General features: G+C 41.0%; 2 protein-coding genes across 5 annotated transcripts; one reads left to right on the top strand and one right to left on the bottom strand.

Moving 5' to 3' along the window:
* Nucleotides 1-75: 75 nt before the first annotated feature.
* appb (amyloid beta (A4) precursor protein b) lies at nucleotides 76-14961 on the top strand. 2 transcript variants are annotated; one of them, XM_030757927.1, is made up of 18 exons: nucleotides 76-310; nucleotides 2794-2961; nucleotides 3074-3203; nucleotides 3313-3425; nucleotides 3760-3950; nucleotides 4030-4250; nucleotides 4454-4621; nucleotides 7646-7779; nucleotides 7879-7953; nucleotides 8786-8944; nucleotides 9468-9596; nucleotides 9690-9789; nucleotides 11155-11222; nucleotides 11542-11680; nucleotides 11780-11833; nucleotides 12670-12761; nucleotides 12854-13000; nucleotides 13080-14961. In XM_030757927.1, exons 1-18 carry the CDS (start codon nucleotides 251-253, stop codon nucleotides 13179-13181), a joined length of 2250 nt encoding a protein of 749 aa, XP_030613787.1. In that variant the 5' UTR covers nucleotides 76-250; the 3' UTR covers nucleotides 13182-14961. The 2 variants fall into 2 exon arrangements, with proteins under 2 accessions (XP_030613787.1, XP_030613788.1); XM_030757928.1 differs by lacking the exon at nucleotides 4454-4621 and having other exon boundaries at nucleotides 77-310.
* Nucleotides 14962-15034: 73 nt separating this feature from the next.
* gabpa (GA binding protein transcription factor subunit alpha) lies at nucleotides 15035-21625 on the bottom strand. Of its 3 annotated transcripts, none has more exons than XM_030757929.1 (10): nucleotides 21489-21625; nucleotides 18692-18769; nucleotides 18441-18585; nucleotides 18233-18317; nucleotides 17909-18133; nucleotides 17613-17807; nucleotides 17444-17500; nucleotides 16998-17120; nucleotides 16445-16637; nucleotides 15035-15766 (listed from the first exon to the last, which is right to left on the bottom strand). In XM_030757929.1, the coding sequence occupies exons 2-10, from the start codon at nucleotides 18766-18768 to the stop codon at nucleotides 15544-15546; spliced, it is 1323 nt and encodes a 440-aa protein (XP_030613789.1). In that variant the 5' UTR covers nucleotide 18769; nucleotides 21489-21625; the 3' UTR covers nucleotides 15035-15543. The 3 variants fall into 3 exon arrangements, with proteins under 3 accessions (XP_030613789.1, XP_030613791.1, XP_030613790.1); XM_030757931.1 differs by lacking the exon at nucleotides 21489-21625 and adding an exon at nucleotides 21073-21453; XM_030757930.1 differs by lacking the exon at nucleotides 21489-21625 and adding an exon at nucleotides 21111-21453.
* Nucleotides 21626-23792: the final 2167 nt, after the last annotated feature.

Raw genomic sequence — 23792 nt, 5'->3', positions numbered from 1 at the left:
ATTGTTGTAAATGTTTTCACTGCTATGTAAACACACACACACACACACGGACGCGCTCTCCCCCCTCCCTCCCGCTCACACCAATCCAAACAGATCCTCCAGCCGCACAGTCACCGGGAGCTGGACACAGAGGGATCTGCGGGATCGGGACTATCAGCCGTCACTACGTCGATACGTATTCCGACTTTTCTCTTTGTGTAAACGGACAAATCGTGAACATAACGGGGCTGCTGGACACCGTGAGGACGGTATGGGGGAGAACGTGGCGTTTGTGCTGTTACTGGTTGCGACCTTGACGCTTTCATCCGAGGTGAGTGTAGCGGAGACACCGCAGCCTGCGGCGGAGCGTCGCCTAACCGTTCCCCGGCCCAGACTCCTGCCACCGTGGCTGTCAAACAGTAACCCTCTTCCCCACTTCCTCCCCCCACACACACCGTGTCAAATGTGCATAACGCTTCAAAATAACATTTACAAATTGCATGCAGTCATAACGGGACGGCGTGGCTGCTAATGTATGACATAAGAGCTATTAGAAGGCGCTGTTGCCTAAGATAACGTGATTAAAGGGCTTGTCCGCGGCCCATACTGCGTTTAATCCAGTAAATGGATCCTCTCTGTTTTTAACAGAGGTGAAAAGATGCCCCGTGGATTCATCTTAATCGCAGACCAGCAGTGTACACAGATTTACTGCGCAGAATAAACTATCAAACCAGGAATGTCAACAATGCTACCGCGGCCTACCGTTAGATGTCAGTGATTGACAGCTTGGCCTTGCTATGCTTGATGTTTTTATTAGTCACGAAGTGTTTTCCTTTCTCATTTATGTTGAATTTTACGTTTAGAGCCGTAAGTAACAGTTAAACAACTGCGTTTTGTTGCCAAATTAAAGCAGCGAGTAGTGTGTGGGAAGCTAACTGTGGCTAGCTTTTTCTAGTAAATGACTCGGATTATGTTGACAGCATAGCTATAAATGCGTGGCCAGGGTTAAATATCTGGACGGCTTTAAACCTAACAACCCTCCCAAGATAGCAAGAAGGGTTTAGGTTTTGTGTGAATAACCCAGACTTGTCCACTGACACTCATCAACGGAGGGATTGTTTATTTTTTTTAGCATTGCTAATGTGGCGCCGAGCCACTCGGTCCGGCGGAGCTGCGGCTGCGGGCCGGTGAAACTGCTGAGGAGAACGGAAAAAAAGAAGGATGCAGCCTTATTAGTTTCACACAAGTAAGATGGCGCCTGCAGCTTGCTGCTCCCCTGATGGACCGCAGAGAGATATGATTCTCTGGAGCAGCTGGAAATAGGATGAATATGACCTGCACTGCAATATATGCATAAATCAGTTAGTGCCATTTTCTCATAATCACGCTGAGTTCTGGGGCGCAAATAACTTGGGAAGGAGGTTATGATTTTTTAATCCTGCAGGCTCACTGTACTGGCACACCAACTCCTGTGTGTGCTGCAGTGAAATGTCTCCAATACAAAATTATGCAGGGCACATTCACACCATACCAGTGAATGTCGTGTGAGCTGCTGCCTTTAGTTTTACACACTTACTGTAGGCTTTGGTATTATAGAGGCTGTAATTGTGATAAACATGGAGAGACTTGTTTTATTCACTTTCCAGGTTACTCCAACACACCTATTGTGTGGTAGTAATATCGTTTTCTCTTTTGCATGTTTGTATTAATGAGAAAAGGACATACAAGCCCTGCAGGAACAAAATAAAGTTATTTTAGAGGAATCCTGGAGCGGTTTACTTGTCACAAGTGGCTTCTTGAAAAAAATTGGCTGAGGCTATAACATTTAAACACGCGATATATGTGAAAGATGTGAATCAGTAATACAGTATATTGGTGAACAGCTGTGTGTAGAAGGATATATCACATATTCTACAGAATAATTAGTTTTGTATTCAGGTATGTGCTGTGCTGCTTACAGCTGCGTCCTCGAGGGGGTAATGTAGCAGGCCGATGAGGGGAGACGAGACCAGCTACTGCAAACAGTGGGCTGTAACATACATATTCACAGGAGTCTAATTTTCTGCAGTTATTGTGTGCAATTATTTGCAGGTAAACCTATAAGGTCAGAATTAGTCGCTTAAAAATTGGCAACAGATGGCTTGGAGGCTAATGTTTTGTCAGTGTGCAGAGTCAGCACTCTTGTGATATCTGCTAGGAAATCAAGGCCCCAGAAGGCAAGACACATCGAGGCTTCCTCCAATTGTGTACCAAACAAAAAGAAAGGGAAAATAAAGTGCTGATAGCGATATCCCAGTGAATCGACTGCCAAGGCCAAAAGATTCTTTGGGATTCTTATTTATTCAGAGCTGGATTTTACTAGGTTGTGGTTTGCTTTTATTTGCCCTTCCTCACACTCCCGTTGCGGTTTCTCTAATAGAGGCAATGAGTAAAGTCAGATATGAAAGACAGACTAACAAAAGAGCACATGTGCTGCCCTGTGGCTGTAACACTTGTCTTTCTGCTGTGGCTGTAATACTTGTCTTTCTGGCTTCTTCTGTGCTCAAAGGGATGAAACTGGATTTTCCCTATCTTAGGCTTAATGCAGCCATATTTTAAAAATTTATTTATATTATGACTTAAACGTGCAATGATATTGTAGAGGTATTTAAAAGCCTTATCCTTATGACTTACTAATCTCACTACTTTATATATGGAGACTATAGAAGAATGAATTGAGAGGGACTTAGTATATATAAGCTGCATAAGGCGATATTTTTAGATAAGTAATACTTTAGAGATTTTGACACTTTTCTTTTATCTTTTCCCATCCAGGTGCCTGATGATGACTCGGTGGGTTTGCTAACCGAGCCCCAGGTGGCCATGTTCTGCGGGAAGCTCAACATGCACATCAACGTGCAGAGTGGCAAATGGGAGTCTGACCCTTCCGGCACCAAGAGCTGCATTGGCACCAAGGAGGGCATTCTGCAGTACTGCCAGGAGGTATTTAAACTGAGCGATACAGCATTGCAGAGAGAGAGAAACTGAAAGGGACAGATAGAGAAAGAGAGGCAGAAGGCAGTGCAGTGAGAACAAATTTCCCTTGTTTGCACAGGTGTACCCAGAGCTGCAGATCACAAATGTTGTGGAGGCCAACCAGCCTGTCAGCATCTCCAACTGGTGCAAGAAAGGCCGCAGGCAATGCCGCAGTCACACACACATCGTGGTGCCATACCGCTGTCTGGGTAAGTTGTTTTAGTGTGTTTTTAACTCCGTGAGTGTGTTTCTGCATGGTTGCAACTTTAAAAGAGTACACCGCATATAAACTGAAACAAAGGTGTATTCACATTGCAGTAGGTGAGTTTGTGAGCGACGCCCTGCTCGTTCCTGACAAGTGCAAGTTTCTGCACCAGGAGCGTATGGATCAGTGCGAGAGCCACCTGCACTGGCACACTGTAGCCAAAGAGGTGAGGATGGGTTTAAAGGCAGCAATCATTGTTGCTGCATTAACTCCAATGGTTTTTTTGTGTCTGTTTGCCTCACTCATTATCCATCTGGTTTTGTGGTAGCTAAACTGAATGACTCAGCACTCCCTTTAATTTCCTCCTCCCTCCAACCCTCCAACTGCCGTCGACCTTCTCTGTCACTTTCTTCTGATTTACTTTTGTGCTTTTCTGTGCCATTTGTATTAAATAAGCCATAGATCAGGCTTCAAGGTTCACCACGATAAGCTCTCTCTAAGGATTAAAGTGATTGAATGTATGGTGTTTGATTTTGGATTCTGTGTGTTATTAAAATTAGTCGTGCGGAGACCGCTCCATGAATCTCCACGACTACGGGATGCTGCTGCCATGTGGTATTGACCGTTTCCGAGGGGTGGAGTTTGTGTGCTGCCCGGCTGAGACTGAACGAGAGTCAGACAGTGCAGAGCTTGAGGGGGAGGAGTCTGATGTCTGGTGGGGTGGAGCTGAGAGCGAATACTCTGATAACAGGTACTATCACTTATGAACGTTCATCCCTTTCCACATACACCTGTCGATACAGAGGCTGAACCAACCATTTCGTCCGCAGCATGACACGTCCAGCGGACACAGAGCTGGCCGCCAGGGAGGATGATGAGGATGAGGATGAAGAGGTGGAAAATTTTGAAAGGGATGAAAACGGAGATGGAGATGAAGAAGACGAGGAAGATGTCATGACAGATGAGCGGGATAGTGATGATCGCAACACTAACGTTGCAATGACGACAACTACAACCACCACCACCGAGTCAGTTGAAGAGGTTGTTAGAGGTGAGAAATTCAACTTTTTTTTTTTTTTTTTACATCTTTACATTTTGTGTTTTTTTTGTTTGGTTTTTTTTTTTTTTTTGTGTCTGTGGTTTGGTTTCGATCATGTGTTGCTTTCTTGAGTTGCTTTTATGTTTCCCATTAAATTCCAAACCTCACCTTTTGCATTCATTTTTTTTTAATTTGCCTGTGTGTACATGTCTCAGCGGTTTGTTGGGCTCGTGCTGAGTCAGGCCCGTGTCACGCCATGCTGGAGCGTTGGTACTTCATGCCTGAGACGGGCCGCTGTGTCCCCTTCTTGTTTGGGGGCTGTGGGGGCAACAGGAATAACTTTGAGTCGGAGGAATACTGCCTAGCTGTCTGCAGCAGCTCGTGTAAGTCCCGGGATTGGAGCCGCAGCCTAAAGTTTCCACATCAGGAGCCTGATTCCTGTCCTCAGGCTGCTGCAGACTGTTTCTCTGGCTCATTCATTCTCGGTCTCTCACTGTCCTGACTGTCTGAGGCTTCTTAGCCTCTCAAAGCACAGACAACTGGATTTAGTTCCTCATCTTCTTTTTTTGTATTGACTATTAAGCAAGACTGAAATTGTATCTTTTATTGGAAAGAAAAATTAGATGTTAAATGTTTCAAATTTTTTATTATTAGACAAGAATAACCCCAGTAAATAAAAAATTTAGGTTTGAAATGATGATTTCATTTATTAACAGGAAAAAAAGCTATCCAAGCCTATCTGGCCACGTGTAAAATTGTAACTGCCCCCTCCTGTATGAATTAACTGTAATTAATCAGTTTTGGAAAGCTGAGTGCAGTTTCACTAGCCACACCCAGGCTGCCACACATGCTGAATCAAGAAATCACTGAAATAGAGCTTGTCTGACAATGTGAAGTAGGCCAAAAGATCTCAAAAAGCAACACATCATGGCACGATCTAAAACCACTGCTAACTAAAAAGAACACAAAGGCTCATCTCACATTTGCCAAAAATCACCTTGTTGATTCCTGAGACTTTTAGGAAAATATTCTATCATTGACAAAAGCTGAACTTTTCAAAAGGTTTGAGTCCTGTTACATCTGGTGTAAAACTAAAAGTATTTCATGCAAAGAACATCATACCAACAGTCAAACATGGTGGTGGTAGTGTGATGGTCTGGGGCTGCTTTGCTGCTTCAGTACAACTTGCTGTATGAATTCTGTATTCTACCAGAAAATCCTGAAGGAAGTCTGACCATCAGTTTGTGCCCTGAAGCTTAAGCTCATTGGGTTATGCATCAGGACAATGATTGGAAACACACCAGCAAATCCACCTCTGAACGAATGAACAAAAACCAAACCAAAATGAAGTTTTTTTGAGTGGCCTAGTCAAATTTCAGACTTAAATCAGCTTGAGATGCTTTGGTATCTTAAACCGACTGTGCAGTTTTGAAAACCCTCCAATGTGGCTGAGCTAAAACAATTCTACAAAGAAGAGTGGGCCAAAGTTCCTCCACAGCGATGTGAAAGACTCGCTGCCAGTTATCGCAAATGCTTGATTGCAGTTCTTGTTGCCTAGTAACTGCCAACCAGTTACTAGGTTTAGGTTTACTTTTACCCAAAGGGCCAGGCAGGTTTGGATAGCTTTTTTTTTCCTTAATAAATGAACAGAAAGATAAAAATCTTTAAGAAAAAAGAAAAGGGCACAACTACAGTGTTCAAAAGAACTGCTGACAGTCTGGGGAATTATGTTTATTTGGTTTCTTAGGTAAAAAGAACAAACCCCCTAAGTCTGTTCAAGCATAAGCTGCCAGCAACCAGTCAGCTTGTGCTTGCACAAAAGAGTAAAAACAAAGAGACAACAGCTGGCCTGATAACTGTTATGATAAGATAATGAGTTGCTGGAAGTAGTTTCAAATTTAGCAGCCAAACATGATGGTAGCACCAATTAACTCATCTAGCTTTAGGAAGCTAATTTAAGATGTATTAGGGTTAACTGGGCTTTGTTTGAGGTCTCTGAGATAATTAAAGATAACTAAATAAATAACATCCTAAGGCTTGCACTTTCTGGTAGACTTCACTGCAGTGCACGGAGCTCTCACACAGTGTTACACAAATGCTTATTGGGGGGCGTGGGTGGGGGTGGGGGGTTGCTAAGAAAGAGTGGGAAGAAATGTTTGCGCAGTATACACGATTGTTCTTGTGTACTCTTGACAAGCGCAGTGTGCACAATGACCTACTCACTCTGTGTTGGCTCGGTGATGAAATACAGCCATGCTGTCACTTGTGAGAGATAACATGGTGTGTAGATCTTTTGAAATCCTAGTTCTTTGTTCAAGATTAATGACTGTTTAACTATAATAATGACTGAAGGGTTGAATTAAGATAAACTAGTGTTTGTGTATAGCCATATTGAAGGAATGTGTGACTCAGTGGAACAGTGTGTGTTTTTAGTTGTTAGGGTTAGGCTGTCATGGCTAGCATGGAGTTTCCACTGCACAAACAATCAGTTCTTAATTGTTTTCCTGTTCTTGTGGAATTTTTGGACAAAAGAAAAAATATAAATTATCGTCAGTTTTATCATTTTAGTTTTCGTTTTACTTTGACATAGTCAGCAGTTTGCTGGATGAGGTCTGAACACTGTACTGAAAGAAAATAGTGCAAAAGCCAGCAGGTCAAGTGAGGGACTCTGAAGAAGGAAAGTGGCCGTGAGACAGTCGCATAAAGCAGCCATTCACCTCCAAATAATTTAATAACTCATCTAATCACTTCTAACCAGCACAGCTAACTTACAACATGTGGATGAAGCAGTGTGAAGACTGAATATTGAATGTCACTTTGTGCCTGCATGCATTTCTATGCAAATGTGTCTGCATGCTTTTCACTGTAGTATCCGCTTATAAATGTGTAGTGTCTGCTCCTGCAGCCCTGTAGTAGGAAAGATGTCATCAGTATGTCTTAACCAGCTGAGTGTTGTTGATGGTGTGTGTGTGAAAAGGGAAACGCACTCTTTCAAGTTAATGGGCTGATTTGCTGTTTCCTCACAGTGAACTCATCAGTGGTGCAGTCTGCCCTGATCCTGACTCAGCAGTTTGCATCTTATCTCCAGGCTCCCACATTAAACAGATGGACGCACGCAAACACACAAACTGTGGCAAACTCATCACTTTTTGTCCCCTGATAACCTGTTTGTCTCTTATGTTATTATTTATGTAGATTTTCAATTAATTTTCTGTGTGTACCTAATCTCTTAACCCGCGTCTTTGTCAAACAACTAGATTGTGGGTTCCAAGCTGACCAATATCAGTGTTTTTCCTGCATTTCCACTTCGTACATCCTCTGGACTGTCTTCTGTCTGTCTCTCTTCTGCATCTCGGTCTGCCTTCACCTGCTCTGTGTTCGATTGCTCTTCCCTTGGTCTCCTCCAGTGCCCACGATGGCCCCCAGTCCTCCAGACGCTGTGGATCGCTACCTTGAATCGCCTGGGGACGACAACGAGCACAACGACTTCCAGAAGGCCAAAGAAAGTCTGGAGGCCAAACATCGTGAAAAGATGTCCCAAGTATGCGTGTTTTCATCATAAGCATGCCTCTCTGTGATATTGACTGATAAAAGTTTAAACTTGGCTACTTTTGCTTTTCCTTTCAATCTGACACATCAGGTCATGAGGGAGTGGGAGGAGGCCGAGAGGCAGGCCAAGAATCTTCCTCGTGCCGACAAGAAAGCAGTCATCCAGGTAGAAAACATTCCACAGTGTCTGCTGTAAAGTGCCAAATATAGTTACGTTATGTTATCTTGGCCAAATCAGACTAAAGTTTCGGTGAAACAGAAGTTAGTTGCTTGGTTACTGGTACATTTATAAGAGAGATTACAGTCCAAGCCATTTCAGTGAGGTTTATTTGTATACCCACAAGATGCAAAAAATATTTTCATGCAGTTTGCAACAGCAAGATTTTAAGGGACTGAAAAAATCAGTATTGATATATAGCAGCTGATACTCTGAAGTAGGGCTCATTTTTAGCTCTGTAGGATAGATTTCAGGTCAGTAACTTTATGTGAACACGCCACTTGACTCCATGCGATAGTCTGCTCAGGTGCGATGCTACTCGTGTCTGCGATGCAGACAATGCTGAGAGTTTGATGATCTTTGGAGCTGGAGCTCCTCTGTTGGATAAATTGTGATGAAACTATTTTAACTATACCAAGCATCTTTTCTTCATCATTTTTAAGTCAGCTAAAGAAAAAAATTTGTTCATATCAGGCAGGGATGTATGTCGAATTATATGTCTATGATAAGTTAATATCAGCCAATATCTCTGTCATGCCTGAGGTAGAAAATGTGTCACTGTATTAAATGGTGAAAATAAGGCAGATGTCTTCTTTCCAAACAGGCAAAACACAAAGAGACCATTTCTTAGTTAAAAAAGGACAGTGATTAAGTGGATAAATGCCAGAATTATTATAGCAGCTTTCTCATCCACCCTCCATGATGACTGTGGTTTTCCTAGCATGTTGCAGTGAGCCTATTAGTACATATATTGACGGTGTGAAATGTGCTGTACTTGCAGCACTTCCAGGAAAAGGTGGAGGCTTTGGAGCAGGAGGCAGCAGGGGAGAGACAACAGCTGGTGGAAACCCACATGTTACGGGTGGAAGCTCTGCTCAACAGCCGCCGACGCCTGGCTCTCGAAAATTACCTGAGTGCCCTACAGGCCAATCCTCCACGGGTACATGCATGTCCACACACACTTACATTTTAATAACAGGAGAGCTGTCACTGGGGCAGCACGGCGTTGTGGTGTTTCGCACTGTTGCCTCAAAGCAAGAAGGTCCTAGGTTTGAATCCACCTTGACTGGGGCCTTAGTGCAGTTTGTTTGTGTCTGCATGGGTTTTCTCCAGGGACTCCTCCCACAGTCCAAAGACATGCAGTTAGTGTGGTTAGGTTAATTGGTGATTCTAAATTGCTCATAGGCGTGAAATTGAGTGTGAATGGTTTTAGCCCTGCGACAGGCTGGCAACCTGTCCAGGGGTGTACACTGTCTCTCACCCTATGAAAGCTGGGCTAGGCTCCAGCCCCCTCCCGTGACCCTGAAAAGGATAAGTGTAAGAAGATGGATGGATGAAGCAGTGTGGTCAGCTGAAGGGTTTAGATCAATGAGTTTCTCTGGTGTTATCAGCAAACCACACATATTTAAACACATCCAAAATGTAATGATCCCACTGATTACAAACGCCTGTGCTGCCACCAGCCCCGTCAGGTTTTGAGCCTACTGAAGAAGTATGTCCGTGCAGAGCAGAAGGACAGGCAGCACACCCTGAAGCATTACGAGCATGTCCGCACGGTCGATCCCAAGAAGGCCGCACAGATCCGCTTTCAGGTACTTTGATACAAACAGTGAAAGCATCATAGAATTAAATGATGGTTTAAAATGGAAAATAAAGTGAGTCGTTAAACTTCTTCTCATTTCCAGGTGTTGACTTATCTTTCTGTGATTGATGAGAGGATGAATCAATCATTGGGTCTGCTCTACAAAGTGCCCAGTGTGGCAAATGAGATCCAAAACCAAGTCGGTATGTGTTTATTCACATCTTATTTTTAAAGGTCAAGCCCACAGGCGGTGCACACTCACACATATTTGCGTGAACTGTCAGTAAAAGCTTTTGGCACATAGGATGAAAATGGAATCATTGGTTTTGTACCCTCTGGTGGTTTCTGTTTTTTTTTTTTAGGTAATCAACAGTTGGTTTTAGCTATTAAAATTAGATCATAGATTGAGTTGCAAAATCTCTGAAAATGTTCTTGGTGATTCATTCACACACCAAAAGTGAAGGTCCCGCTACGGAGCTTCTTTGTTCAGCCACTGTGTAGGCCTGAAGAAGAGCTCAGCAGGGTTTACAAATGCTCATCAGACATGAAGGTGTTAAAAGCACATGGTAATTTGGGCAGTCATGTCAAACAGTTGTTTTGTTTCCTTCAGAATCGAGAAACTTTTCTGCCTGTCAGCACTTGTTTCACTCAACACATAATAGCTTGTTTTCTTTAATCAGAGGAACGGCCGATGACTAAACTTGTTAGGTCAAATTTTTGTTTTGTTTTTTTGTTAAGGGGACGGTTTCCTGACTGGGAGCATTAACATGGCAGTCTCTCTGAATTAGTTCTTAAGGCACACTGTTCAGCCAGCAGTCAGTGTTTAGTTGACCTAAAGGACCACAATGGAAGGTGTATTTTAAAACCAGCTATTCTAGAAAGTAAGATTAAAAAGAAATCATGGCAGGCATTGTTTACTGAGAGATTGATATTTTTGATTTGGATTTTAGCCAAGAAAGGTGAAGCAGTGGAGATCACATGTATCTATGCCGATCCCATCTTGAAGTGCGTGCCAACTCCTAATCTTTCCCTTCAGAACATTGCAAATTATGTGTAACTAAAGCTTCCCATATCTGATGATGGAAAAATACGGAGGGAAGTGGTTTTGGATGACTTTCAACATGAAGCAATACTTAATGGATAGACTCTCCAGCTCATAAAAAGAAAGCGACAACATCAGATAATAAATTTAACATCTTTCATTTGTTACACTGTAATCCAGTGCAGCAATGGAGTGCACCAATTCTGCTACTTATTAAGAAAACAGGTGTAATTAAACACTTATACTATCACCTGTGCTGTGCAGTGACTGTACATCCTGCGCTAATTAAGTATCCCTAAACCTCCTATAGTGTGAATCAAAGCGATGTTTTAACAGTGAGTTTGAAGCCCGCTGATTAAAGGACTGTAAAACAGTCCTAAAATGCTTCTTTACCGTGACATTACCTCTAGTGATTAGGCCACTGTGTGGGCTTCACCTGGCTTGTTTTCCTGACTTGCCACATTCCTCAGCTGCATGTCATCACACTGCATCTGTCTCACTCTCACTTTATGCCATTTCTTTGTAGCGGTTATAATACAGAGGGTTCAGTCGGAGCTGTCTCAGCAAGTTTCTTCACTGCAGAGTGATGAGCGGGTAAGTCAGGTCGCACCTACTCACATATACATGGAGGGTCCTGTATAAACTCCACTTTCTCCCATATAAATTGAATCACCTTGACTGATATGATGAAAAAAGCCACACAAAAATGTAGATGCTGACCTTTTTGGAGTGTGTTGGACTTGGAGGAGAAGTGACATAAGAAGAAAAAGATTTAGATTAAGCGATACTGCAGCTGTGTAGTCATTAATTTATTAGTGATCTTGAGTGCATAATCATCAGGATTGGATCGAGTTATTAAACAAAGCCACCAACACACTGACGTGTCCTAATTAACGTTCTTCTGCGTTTGCAGGTGGATGGCAGGGTGAGTTACGGTAACGATGCTCTGATGCCTGATCAGGCTTACAGCTCTGCCCCTATGGACCCTGGCCTGGATGGACTGGGCTTCATTCACCCTGAGAGTTTCAACCAGCCTAACACAGAGAACCATGGTAACACACACACATACACACTAAATTGTGTGTAAATTTCATTAACTTGTTTTTAAAATGTGGTTTGATGTTTTCTTTACACACTATATTTTCTTGTAGTTGAACCTGTTGATGCTCGTCCAATTCCGGACAGAGGACTCCCCACACGGCCTGGTATGTATGTGAGGTACAAACTAACATGAATTAACACGAATTTAAATACACATAAATTTATGTGCCAATCCTATGCTGCAATAGATACCACAGTGAACCTGTAGTTCACGTTGCATTATTGTGAATATTTTCATTTACAATAGAAAAAGACAATGAAGTTTCACTGAGCTATGAATGAAAAAAATTCCCAATGATGAGAGGGATTTTTTTTTTTTAATTTTTGAAATTTTTTGGTGACTTTGAAATAATATGTTCAATTTGAAGCTTAGATCTGAAAATGGTAAATGGACTGGCTCTCATATAGTGCTTTTCTACTCTACTTGAGCACTCAAAGCACTGTATACAACATTCCTCATTCACCCATTCACACCCCTTCATACAAGCACTTTTTTCCTACACCCAAGTGCTTTCTACGTATCTTAAATTCACACATCGGAGAGCGACTTGGGGTTCAGCATCTTGCGGACTGGAGCAGCCAGGAATCAAACCACAGACCTTCCAATTAGTAGATGACCTGCTCTACCTCCTGAGCTACAGTCACCCCAAGTACTGCTGGGTTTCTAATAATAAACTGACAGAAACCCTGGCTGTGCTTGTTTTTCAGGGTCCTGCCATCCAATAAAGTTAAGAGACCTCAACAACTCCTGGATGGATTAGTGCAGAGGTTCATAGTGCCTGGATGATGAATCCTACTAACTGTTAGGAGTCCACAGTGTCAAATGACCTTCTCCCACTGTTTTTGTATTAAAGGACAGTCTTTTTTTTTTTAATCACCAGTAAATTTGCTTCAACTGCTTCATTTCAAACAAACTCTGTGCTTGATTCTATGGTTTCAGTATCTGCCCTGAAGCCAGAGGAGATGCCAGAGGTGCGGATGGAGAGTGAAGAGAGGCAGAGTGCTGGATATGAAGTTTACCATCAAAAACTGGTATGACAACCATTCGATCAAATCTGACAAATTCAATCAGCATGTCCTTCAGAGATTTATCACTATCTGTGTTTCTTTTATTGTAATGTCAGGTGTTTTTCGCTGAGGACGCCAGATCCAATAAAGGCGCCATTATCGGGCTGATGGTTGGTGGGGTTGTCATAGCGACAGTCATCGTCATTACCTTGGTGATGCTAAGGAAGAAACAGTACACTTCTATTCATCACGGTGTAATCGAGGTAAAAGGCCAACCTCCATTTGTGCTCTTACATCAAACACAGTTTGTGTTTTAGTAACTCCTCCCCCTCGTGTTCAAAGGTGGATGCAGCTGTGACGCCAGAGGAGCGTCACCTGGCCAAGATGCAGCAGAACGGCTACGAGAATCCCACCTACAAATTCTTCGAGCAGATGCAGAACTAAAGAGCTGCTTTGCCGACATTTCCCCGAGCCCCCCAGTGTCACCCCTACGCTCTGTTCCAATCAGCTCCTTTGCCTCAGCCCCCGTACACGTTTCGTTCTCTGTTCATGAGGAGGTGAAGGGTGTGAGGATTTTTTGTTTTTGAAAGTAAGAAAATGATAACCCTTTGTCAGGGGGTTGGGCTAAAGAAAAGTGATATGGAACAAAGCCTTCTGAAATCCCTTGATTGTACAGACCTTACATTTCCCAGCAACCTGGTTAGACAGTGGTACCCTGTTACACCTGCACATTCCAGCCAGCCCCTAGAGTTCTCATAGTGTTTGTACCGGAAACCCCGGCTGGCTGTTTATGACGTCACAGCAGTGCAACGCCCACAGCTGAGACCGGTAACTTCCAGTTACTCCCTCATTGCTCCTCAAACTGCCCCAGTGAGGGCTCTCAGAGCGACCCGTTGCACGATTAAAGTGTTTCAGGTTTATTTTTCAAAAAATGAGGAAAAAAAATGAAGAAAAATATATACAATCAAAAATATCTAAAAACAGAAAAAAAACATCAAATGTTTTTTTCTTTTTTAATGTGTAATATAAGAGAGGTTAGCTGTAAGTATATGTAGTGCATGGCATATTGATGACTGATAAAGTATACTGTATGTGGAGGTCCTCAGGAGGGGGTGGGGTGGGGTCATCTCTAGATATTTTAGCAGGATTGTACATTTCTGGTGTCTTCTTTGTGGCTCTGTGATATGAGTAAGAAAACGAGCATTCAGAATTCGGTCTGCTTTGTCGTCACACAGACTTGCTTTAACTGAATCTTAGCTCTTTATGCTCATCTCCATGCTTCACTGTTGTGTTAGCTGCATGGGCAAAAAAAAAAAGAAAAAGCTCTCTATGTATGTAATATATGAAGTGTAATAGTATCCAAAAAGAAGATGATTGTGTTACTTGTTTGCATTCTATGCACTGTCATTTTATGAGTTTTGATTATTGCCACCAAAAATTATTGCTGTTAAGGTCTCCGATGCCAACTGTCGCTGCACTTTGGATTTTTATTAGAAAGAGGATCGAGATCAAACCTTCAGACTGAACGTTTTTATGAAAGCCTATCATTCCACTATCTTTGTTGTAAATAATTTCAGTGACATCTTCCTTCATTTTAATTCCCACTTCCCTCCCCCAAAGTCCTCATGTTTATCCTCTTGTTCTAGCTGTGTCAGCAATATTGTACAGTGCAGCACGTTGGGAGTCATGTGCGAGCATTTCATAAGTAGCTCTTATGAAGATCAGACACTTTCTCCTCTTCACACACATTCCTCCATCAGATCTCATATTCTATTTTTCTACATCTCCCGTGTATACGTGTACAGCGCTTCTGTTTGTCCAGTGCTGAATATTTCATTGCCTGCTGAGTCTATAACAACTTATGAAGAGGCAACAAATTGCCACATATCACAAACACATTTCCCTCTCTCTAAATTATTAATGGTAACCATGAATGTGACGTGCATATTGTGCATTTATATGAGAAATACAACACATATCACCTGCACATTGCACCCCACACACGGATAGACACTAACTGAAGCTCTTAATCAGGTGATTGTTTGCAATCTGTATTGATGCTCGCTCTGAGTGTCTTTGGAGCCTCGTGATGAAACAAATTGTGTTTGTTTGATTTATTTCCTCTCATGGATTCAGTGACCTTCCTCTGTGTGTAGTTAAATGAACCATTTGCTTAGTAGAAGCTTTCTACACTCACTATACCATCAATAAAATTTTGAATGTATATAGAATCATTTGGCTGGCTGTCATTTTGAAACTTGTAGTACAACCTCAAAAACAAACACTTCACAATGTCATTAAGAAAAGGCTTGCCACTTTATTCCCCCTAGTGGACAAAAAGGGTCCAATAATTCAGGGAACAAACACTAAATAAAATACAAAACGGGTCCTCTATAAATGGAAAATATGAAAATACACTTGCCATTGTGGCTATCAAAAACATGAAATGCCGGTATATACAGTGGAAATGGTCCTAAACTACAGACGAGGAGCACACAACACAAAGCTCTTAACTGGATTTTTCAGTCACACTCAAGCATTCAGTGACATGCACACAACAATCAGTAATCAGAAAGACATTCTCCCTTCATCCTGGACACGCTTCTCTTCGTTAGAAGTACAGAAAAGCTAAAAAAAAGAAAACTTTACCTGCCTCATGAAACTGTAAAGACAATAAGAAAGTTGGTAATCCACACTGATCAGAGATCAGCTTTGCATTTCTGTGTGAGAGACGTGTGGTTTCTAATCAGCTGTGAAGCGCACACTTTGTCCACACCACCTGACGACCGCTGTAATGTGACCTCCTTCAGCTATCCTTGTCTAGCGTCGTGGCGGCCAGGGTCACTGTCGTGATTGGCTGCCCGATGCCGTGCATCTGCATGCGAGCCAGTTTCTTCTGCTCACACTCGGTCACCAGGTTGTTGAGTTCAGCAGCGCTGTAGCCAATCAGAGTCCTCAGGTCACACACAAACTTGTACACAAAGCGCTTGCCCTGCACCTTGCAGATCATGTCCCCGTCATAGTAATATCTGAAAGGAAATACAAAACTCAGAATCACGTCAAAGTAAAATCATACAGTGTTATAAAATCATACATATAAAATCCATTAGATTTTATATCTTACAGGACAAGAACATGTTCACTGAGAACACCATCTTTGAATAAGCATGAATTCATTCATACAAAGTTATTAATTTAGATTCTAGATACATGGACTTCAAACTGATGGGGCACAACAGATAAGCACACAGCAGTCAACCAATGAATATTGGGCAATAAATCACTGTATCCTTTCTTTTAGCAGCTTTACATGTAAACTCAGGAAAATATCAGAATAATCAGGTTTGTGCATTTTTTTGAAGTTCTCTTCTCAATGTAGCACAAGAAGGAAACCCTATGCTGTCACTACTGGAAATACTCTGGTTTAAAAAGGCCTGAGTCTCCAGGAGGATCCCTCACCAACTTGCTAACATGCTATTTTGACACTGGGGCAATTGAGCATTAAATTGACTTTATACTGGAAAGTTGGCAGCTTAAAGACTTTAAAGTCAATCCAGCTGCACCACACATTTGTGTTCTTTGACGCACTCTGTAAAATCTCTGGGCTGCAGTGCCTTAAAATGGCTTATGTCTCTTGTAAGGCTCCAAACTTTAGGCAGAGTGCCAAAAAAGTCCCCATTAAACAAAACAAAAAAAACAAAACAAACCTGAGCGCTCGACTGAGCTTCTCGTAGTTCATGGTAGGCTTGTTCTTACGTTGGCCCCATTTCTGTGCCACAAGCTCAGGCTGGTTGAGTTTGAACTCTCCCTCCTCGCCTACCCAGGAGATGCAGTCTCTTGAGTCCTTGTCTGTCAGCAGCTCAAGCAGAAACTGCCACAACTGGATCTGACCATTGTTGCCTGACACCAGAGAAACAATGTAAAATGTTTTAAAAAATATTATTCAAACAAAATGTGTGCATCTGTAATCAATAGGCAATTTTACAGCCACAGCTGAGTAGCAATTAACACATTTTTACTATTACTTAATGTGATAATTCTGAATTTATTCAACTGTCTGGTCTACAATAGCACATTTGAGAATGTTCTGGCAGACAAAATGGCTAAAAACAATTAGATTTTCAATTTGAGTGGAAAAAACATTACTGTCAGATTGTAAATTGGAAACGGACAAAACCCCGTGCCTGAAAGTTTTAGAAAACTTGCTGACTTTCCAAAAAGTGAGCTGTCTAAAGAGTTGCTGCGTGTGCCGTGTCCTACCTGTGCGGTTACCAGGTGAGCTGCGCTCTTCTCCTGAAATACGAGGTGCTCTGGGACCACGGTTCTGCTTCAACACCTTTATAGCAGTGGGTGTGCTCACTTGAGCTGGGATTATCTGCACAGCTGGAGGAACAGATGGGAAGACTTTTCAATAATCTGTGTTTTGGATCTGAATCTATTTAATAATAAATAACTGTGTGTTAAATATATGGATTTATCCACAGTTTTATAAGTAGAACTACCTGGAGGACATGGACAATGTGCACTGTATTTGCAAGTCAGATCATTTCATTGTGAGTAACATGGTTCCCTATGTCATATCTAATCAGAAAAGATAACCCAAACAACTCCCGAATGAACAATCTGGTTAACAGCTGAGGGAGTTAATGACATTTAAAGAGTTACTTTTAATCGTGTTTTGGCTCATTTCTAACTCCAACACTTACGCTGATCAATAGTGACAGTGGCGTCTGCTCCAGACTGGTCCTGGCTAGCCAACACATCTGAAATTAACACAAAATATTTAGTTACATTTTGGGCTGAACTTTTCCACTGTGGACTTCTGAAAACTCCTTTGGATCCATCAGCTGAAACCAACACTTCTGTTAGACTTACATTTGCGGAGGAGTTCCAGGTGACTCCAGAGTATCTCTCCATTGGGCACTTTCTGAAGGAACTCCTCCTGGGTGAAAATGCAGAGCTCTCGACCTGGGATGTGAATGCTGCCTATTTCCATCTCATCAATATTGAACTCCTTCATTACCCACACAGCCCAGTGGATCACCTGATCAGCACTCCAGAGCAGAGGGTCTGAGGAGAGACAGAGAAGCCACACGCATTACCGTTTGTTTGTTAGCACATTAAGGACTGTTTTCCACCACAGTAAGGTATTTAATTGAAGTATTTCTCACCGTATGGTATGCCTAGGCGGACCTGCTCTTTCCGGTAGCCTTCAAGAGCTGCGGCCCAACGTGTAACCTGCTCTGAGGTCTCATCAGACAGGGCAGACCGCTCTACAGCAATAAGCTGTCCCTCCTCCACCAGAGCGCTCTCTTCTCCTGCTGCATCTGGATCAATCACTACTTCTACTGTTTCTACTGGTTTTACGATCTCCAAAATGTTCAGTTTCTCCTCTCCTGGAAAAGTAAAAGAAGTAAAAACACACATTTTAAAATGTACTTGTTTGTTACCGACATTTGGAGTACTTGATATGAAATGCGTCACACTTTTGGTACCTGGTTTGGTTATAATCTGCAGGCTGAGCTGCACTGTGCCATCAGTCTTTACTCCCTGATCGAAGAGACTGTGATCAGGGTGGAGCTAAAAACAAGAACACAACAGAGAAAGTGAGATAACAGCAATGAGAAACAGTTCAGCCCAGAACCAAACAAAGGCAATCTAATCATGAACAGATCACAATAGGCTTTATTTGCAAATTTTTACCTGAATGTCCTGCAAGCAGATTTCATAAGCATCCAATGAGATTTGGATACGAGGCTCTAAAAGCTTCTTCAGATTACCAATTGGCTCATTTATGTCGATATCTTGCTGAATCAGGTCTGACGCAGTGATGGTCTGTTCCTCGACACTATAAACCAGAGAACACGAGACAGAAAAGTAAAAATATAGCTGCTGCACGAGAAGGGGCATGTAATTTGAAATGAATTGTTTATTCATGTAATTATCTCTCTTACCCTTCTTCCAGGCATGCCTGTTTCTCCCGTTCGTCTATCTCAATCTCTATCATCTCTTCTGGCTCACTTTTAGACATTCTGTTGGAGGATTGAGAAAGTTTTACCAATGCAAACATTAAGTTACAAATTAAACAAAAAACACTGCCAATGGGATAATCTACAAAAAAGTAAAGAATCAACAAACATGTTTGAGTTGGCAGATTTTTTTTTCTTCACCTGATGCCCTTCGTGATGCAGCCCCACATCATAACAGCCAGAAATAAGGCATCAGAAAGTAATATTTAAAAAAGTTACAATACAAGATGTTCACAAATGCAGGATTAAGTAGAGCACTGCTAAAACAACAGCTAAACATAAATAATTATTTAAGCTGACACACTGTAGCGTTCCTGCATATATATATATATATATATATATATATATATATATATATATATATATATATATATATATATATATATATATATAAAAATCTTTAAAACACTGACATTTTTGCAACTTTAAGCATGATTTAGAGACCAAAACACAACAGTGAAACAAAAGAAGTGGCTAGTTTTAACTGCTATTTCACTAGATTGAAACATACATACTTTACATACTTGTGTATACCCCGAGACTCATGTGTAATTATGTTTACACAAAAATAACTTTGTCAAGCCTTTCCCTTTGTCTCATTTCCGTGTTTATTTTAAAACTCAAGTCTAAAAGCAGTGAAAACATCAGTTACAGCTTTATTAGCAAAATTGTGGACGATGTTATATTTAGCTGTGAGTACATCAGAGAGACAGCTCAGGCTGAGCAGTTTGGAGACAAAGTTGAGATGGTTTGGACATGTAGAGGAGGGATAGTGTATATATTAGACAGATGATGTTGAAGATGAAGCTGCCAGACAGGAAGAAAAGACTCCAGAGAAGGTTTCTGAGTGTAGTGGAGAAGAACATGCAGAGGGTTGGTGTGACATAAGTGCCAGAAATAGAGTGAGATGGAAGCAAACGAGCTACTATGGTGACCCCTAAAGGAAGCAGCCAAAAGAAGCCACTGTTAAATTAAAAGGGTCATTTTAATTAGACATCTCTAAAATCTATTCAGGACACTACATTTATGTACATTACTTTTCAAAAACATCCATCCATCCTTCTTCCGCTTATCCAATTCACAGTCGCAGTTGGGCTGGAGCCTATCCCAGCTGGTATTACACACATTTATGCATTTTTCTGCTATTTTTAGTCCAATCATTAAAAAAAAGTAAATAAATACTTCTTAAAAATATTTTTAGCACAAAATTATTTTAAACAGCCAAAGTTGGTATGGGAAAAAGTTTTTCTTTCCAAACACAGTATTTAAAAATAAGAAGCTATTAACTGCAAGACTATTTAATTTGATTATATTCTAATCCTCTAATAAATAACAAAATAATTAATTTTAAAAAGAAAATAAAAGGTGGATATCTTAATAGATCTTTGATGAACTAATACATTTCTAACCTAATGTTTATTTTTAAACAGTACATATTTTAATAGATTTTCTAATCAACTAATAAGTTACTAAACTAGTAATTATTTCCAAAAAAATATAAGTAAAAAAAGTAGGTATTAACAAGGTAATTTCACTACAATAACACGGTTTCTGTTGTAATTCTATAAATGGAAGTAATACAAACAACTAAAACATGTTGCTGGGCCAATAAAAATGAGGCCCCCACTAAAACGAAACATAAAAATCCAAATAAAATGTGACTGCTAAATAAAACGGGGCACTTTGGTGTGTTTTTTTCCACCATAAAGGCCTCTCAGCCTCGACTCCTCATTGGCCGTCTACAACAGTTCACTGACTGCTAACGTTAGCCAACTCGAGGGCGAGGCTGTGGCTTCTTAAGGCCAACTGGTAGGCCAGTAGTCACAGAAAATAGTGACCAAGTAAAACTACACGTCCAAAACATGTGGTGGGAAAATTCACTAAACTCAAATTTATGCGTTAGGCTACACGTGTACAGTAAAGCAGGCCTACAAAAAAAAGTTAGCTTCAATATAGCAACGCGGGGCGAGGCAGCGCATTACACAACCATCGGTCCCTGCGTGCTAAACAACCGTGAAAATATCCTAAAAACTCCGTGCGCTTCGTAACTTCAACAAATCTTTGTTAAAGCACACTTTAACTCTGCACGTAGAAAACTTTTAAAACGGAAATAGAATAAACGGAAACAAAACAGCATAGGGCAAATGGAAAGGAGCCGGAAATCCTGGCTAAGGTTTTACAGCGATGCAAGACTTCCGAGAGCGGCGCTGATCGATCCAACAACGAGTTTTAGAGGAAAACGACCGCGATACACCGAAACAACGCTTGATTATAGATGAAATTGGATTATAAGGAGAAGAACGTACCAAAAAAACTGTTTCACTGCCTCCGGATGTATACCCACCGTGAGTTTGAGGCTGGACGGTAATCAGCACCGCGACAGCAGGCAGCTTCTCCACTGTGCTGCTAGCAAAACAGCTAACTAACGACTGGTGTAACAGCCAGTGGTATTTGTATTTTCAAGCCGAAGAGGAAGCAAAAGTCCGCGGGGGAGCCAGGGTTAGCCTAGCCTCTGTGAAAGTTGGCTAATACTGTGGGTTTCAGCCTCGAAGGTGGGCGGCCTCTTCCCAGTAGGCTGACTAGGAATCAACAACAAGCTAGCTAGTTTAGCTTTGCTGCTTTAGCGACACAAAATAGCGGGAACACCCCAGACGCGACAAAACATGACGACAGTGTGTTACATTTTCCTTACAACACCCAAATATCTCCGAAATAACCATACCTTTTAAAATTTAGACCTTCAGAGATGTTGATGTTCAAACTGTATTAGATAAGCGACAAAAGTGCACACAGTCGAGTAGTATCATGCAAGTTTTTAGCCAACTACACGCTCTGTGAAGAAGGGCGGAGACTAACCAGAGACTCCGTAGGTACCTAAAGGCTGTGTAGTGAAAACCCACCAGCTCAGTGTTTACACCACAGCTCTCAGCTCACACTTTCTCGCAATTTAGGGACAAATGCACTGTCCAAATGTATACCAGCCAGATTAGCATTAATGCTGAAATACGATTGTCTTTAAATATGACCAGCTTTAAATGTAAAGGTAGTCACTCCGTAAGTATTACCATGATTTTCACCAAGTTGCTAAGATGATGAGTATCAACCATGTCCTCCTATCATTCAATTTATTTTTTATTATTGTTTTGTTTGCTACAGGCTGTTTGAGTTCTTTAAAGCTTGTGAAAATATAAAATCAAGTATGAAGACGGTGTGTAACTGGGCTATTTATAATATCTGCTACAGAGAGAGGTCCCCTGGGCAGGAATGAGCTGTGAGCTTCCCCAGATGATCCCTAGCCTTAACTCGAGTGCACATTGTGTTTTGTTGTTGTTAAATTTGCCTTTTGAGACACAGACCACCTCTTTAAAAACCATCTGGAAACATTTCTCTTTAACCAGGTTTTCTAATGAGATTCTTTTATTACTATTTCTATGTTTTTTATTTCTTTTATTCTCTTTCCTAACATGGTTTTGTATTTGTATTTATTATATATTTTTTTTTATTGTTATTATTCCCACTTTTTTGTTTATTTTGTCCTACAGCACATTGTGATTACATGTCTGTGAAAAGTGCCTTACTTACTCTTGATGTGCATTATTATAACCGGTAAGTGATATTCAGTGGCACATGCTGACAAAACAAACATTTCCTTTGATATGCAGATGTACTCTGATTGTATCAGATCCTAGATGAGTTTTTGCTGTTCCTTTCTTGTTAAAGAAACAGCAAAATAAAGTGCCGGACTGGCTAACCTGTCCCCTTGTGATGTTTTGTTTTTGATTCCCTGTAATGTTGCTGACTCTTAAAGTATAAAATTTACTAAATAAACTTGTCTTGATAAAGTCCAAAGCATTAATGTTTGGTTCTTTTATCTGAAAAAGATTATGACTTGGTTTTATACCTCATGTTCATGTATTTTAAAGTGTTGCACCCTGGACGTTGTACTATCTATCATTTTGTTTTGATGAAGTATTATGGAAATGTAATCACTCCAAGAAAGCAATGCACTGTGAGACACAAAATCAAGAAGCTTCAAGGTGGATGCAGAAGCATGCATGTGAACAATATTATAATCAGAGACAAAAATTATGTTAAGACTAGTAAAAAAAACAAACAGGATTTGTTTCTATACAAAAATCCAAACTTTGCCTTTATTTTTCTTGGTAGGTGTTCTACATGGATCTTAAAAGTGAGACCAGCCATAGTCTTAAATATTTATAAGAATCTGTAGTTTTCATATGGACTGTAGGCTGGATTCATTTAAGTGACCTCATGAATACCATACACCTAGTTTTATTCCATCCATCTATCTATTTTCTTCCACTTATCTCGGACAGGATTATGGGGGCAACAGCCTAAGCAGAGAAATCCAAACCTCCATCTCCCTAGCCATCTCTTCCAGCTTATCTCTCGGGGAACACCCAGGCCTCCTGTAGGCCCACCACCCTCAGGAGGCGTTGTAGGGGTTGAGTGCAATGTGTGTTGGGTGGGCCTGGCAGACTGATCCCCAGCTATTGCATCTGGAACCTAGTTTTATCAGAATTTAAAACAAGCTTGTCCCTGATTAGATAATGTTGAAACTATATTTGAAATAGCCAGATCAAAGGAAGAGCTCATTGCACATAAAATAATGTTCATATATTAGACAGTCTAACCGTTTTACTGTCATTTTCATGCTTATTTTAAGGGCATTTATAGATCACAGAGTATTTCCATGAGACAAACAGGCTTTGTTCACATATGATTGATAAACTAAAAATAGAAAATCCATCCATCCATTTTCTTCCACTTAAACAATTCAGGGTCCATGCTCGAAAAAGAGATTTCTTGGATTGTCGAACATTTTCGTTTTGGAGTGTCTAGTCTTCAAAATAAAGACGAAAAGAGTAAAAGTAAAAAAAAAAAAAAATCAACAGAAACACAAGATTTATTGTATTTTTTTATGATCATGAATGGGTGTCTTACAAACTATTAAAATGTGATCGTGTGCGTAATCGCAAGCAGAGGTTGAGCTTTTATTTTGGAG

The sequence above is a fragment of the Archocentrus centrarchus genome, chromosome 21 (genome assembly GCF_007364275.1).
Source record: "Archocentrus centrarchus isolate MPI-CPG fArcCen1 chromosome 21, fArcCen1, whole genome shotgun sequence".
Taxonomy (NCBI): domain Eukaryota; kingdom Metazoa; phylum Chordata; class Actinopteri; order Cichliformes; family Cichlidae; genus Archocentrus; species Archocentrus centrarchus.
Note: the sequence above shows the minus strand (reverse complement) of the source record. Positions and strands in the feature narration are given on the sequence as shown.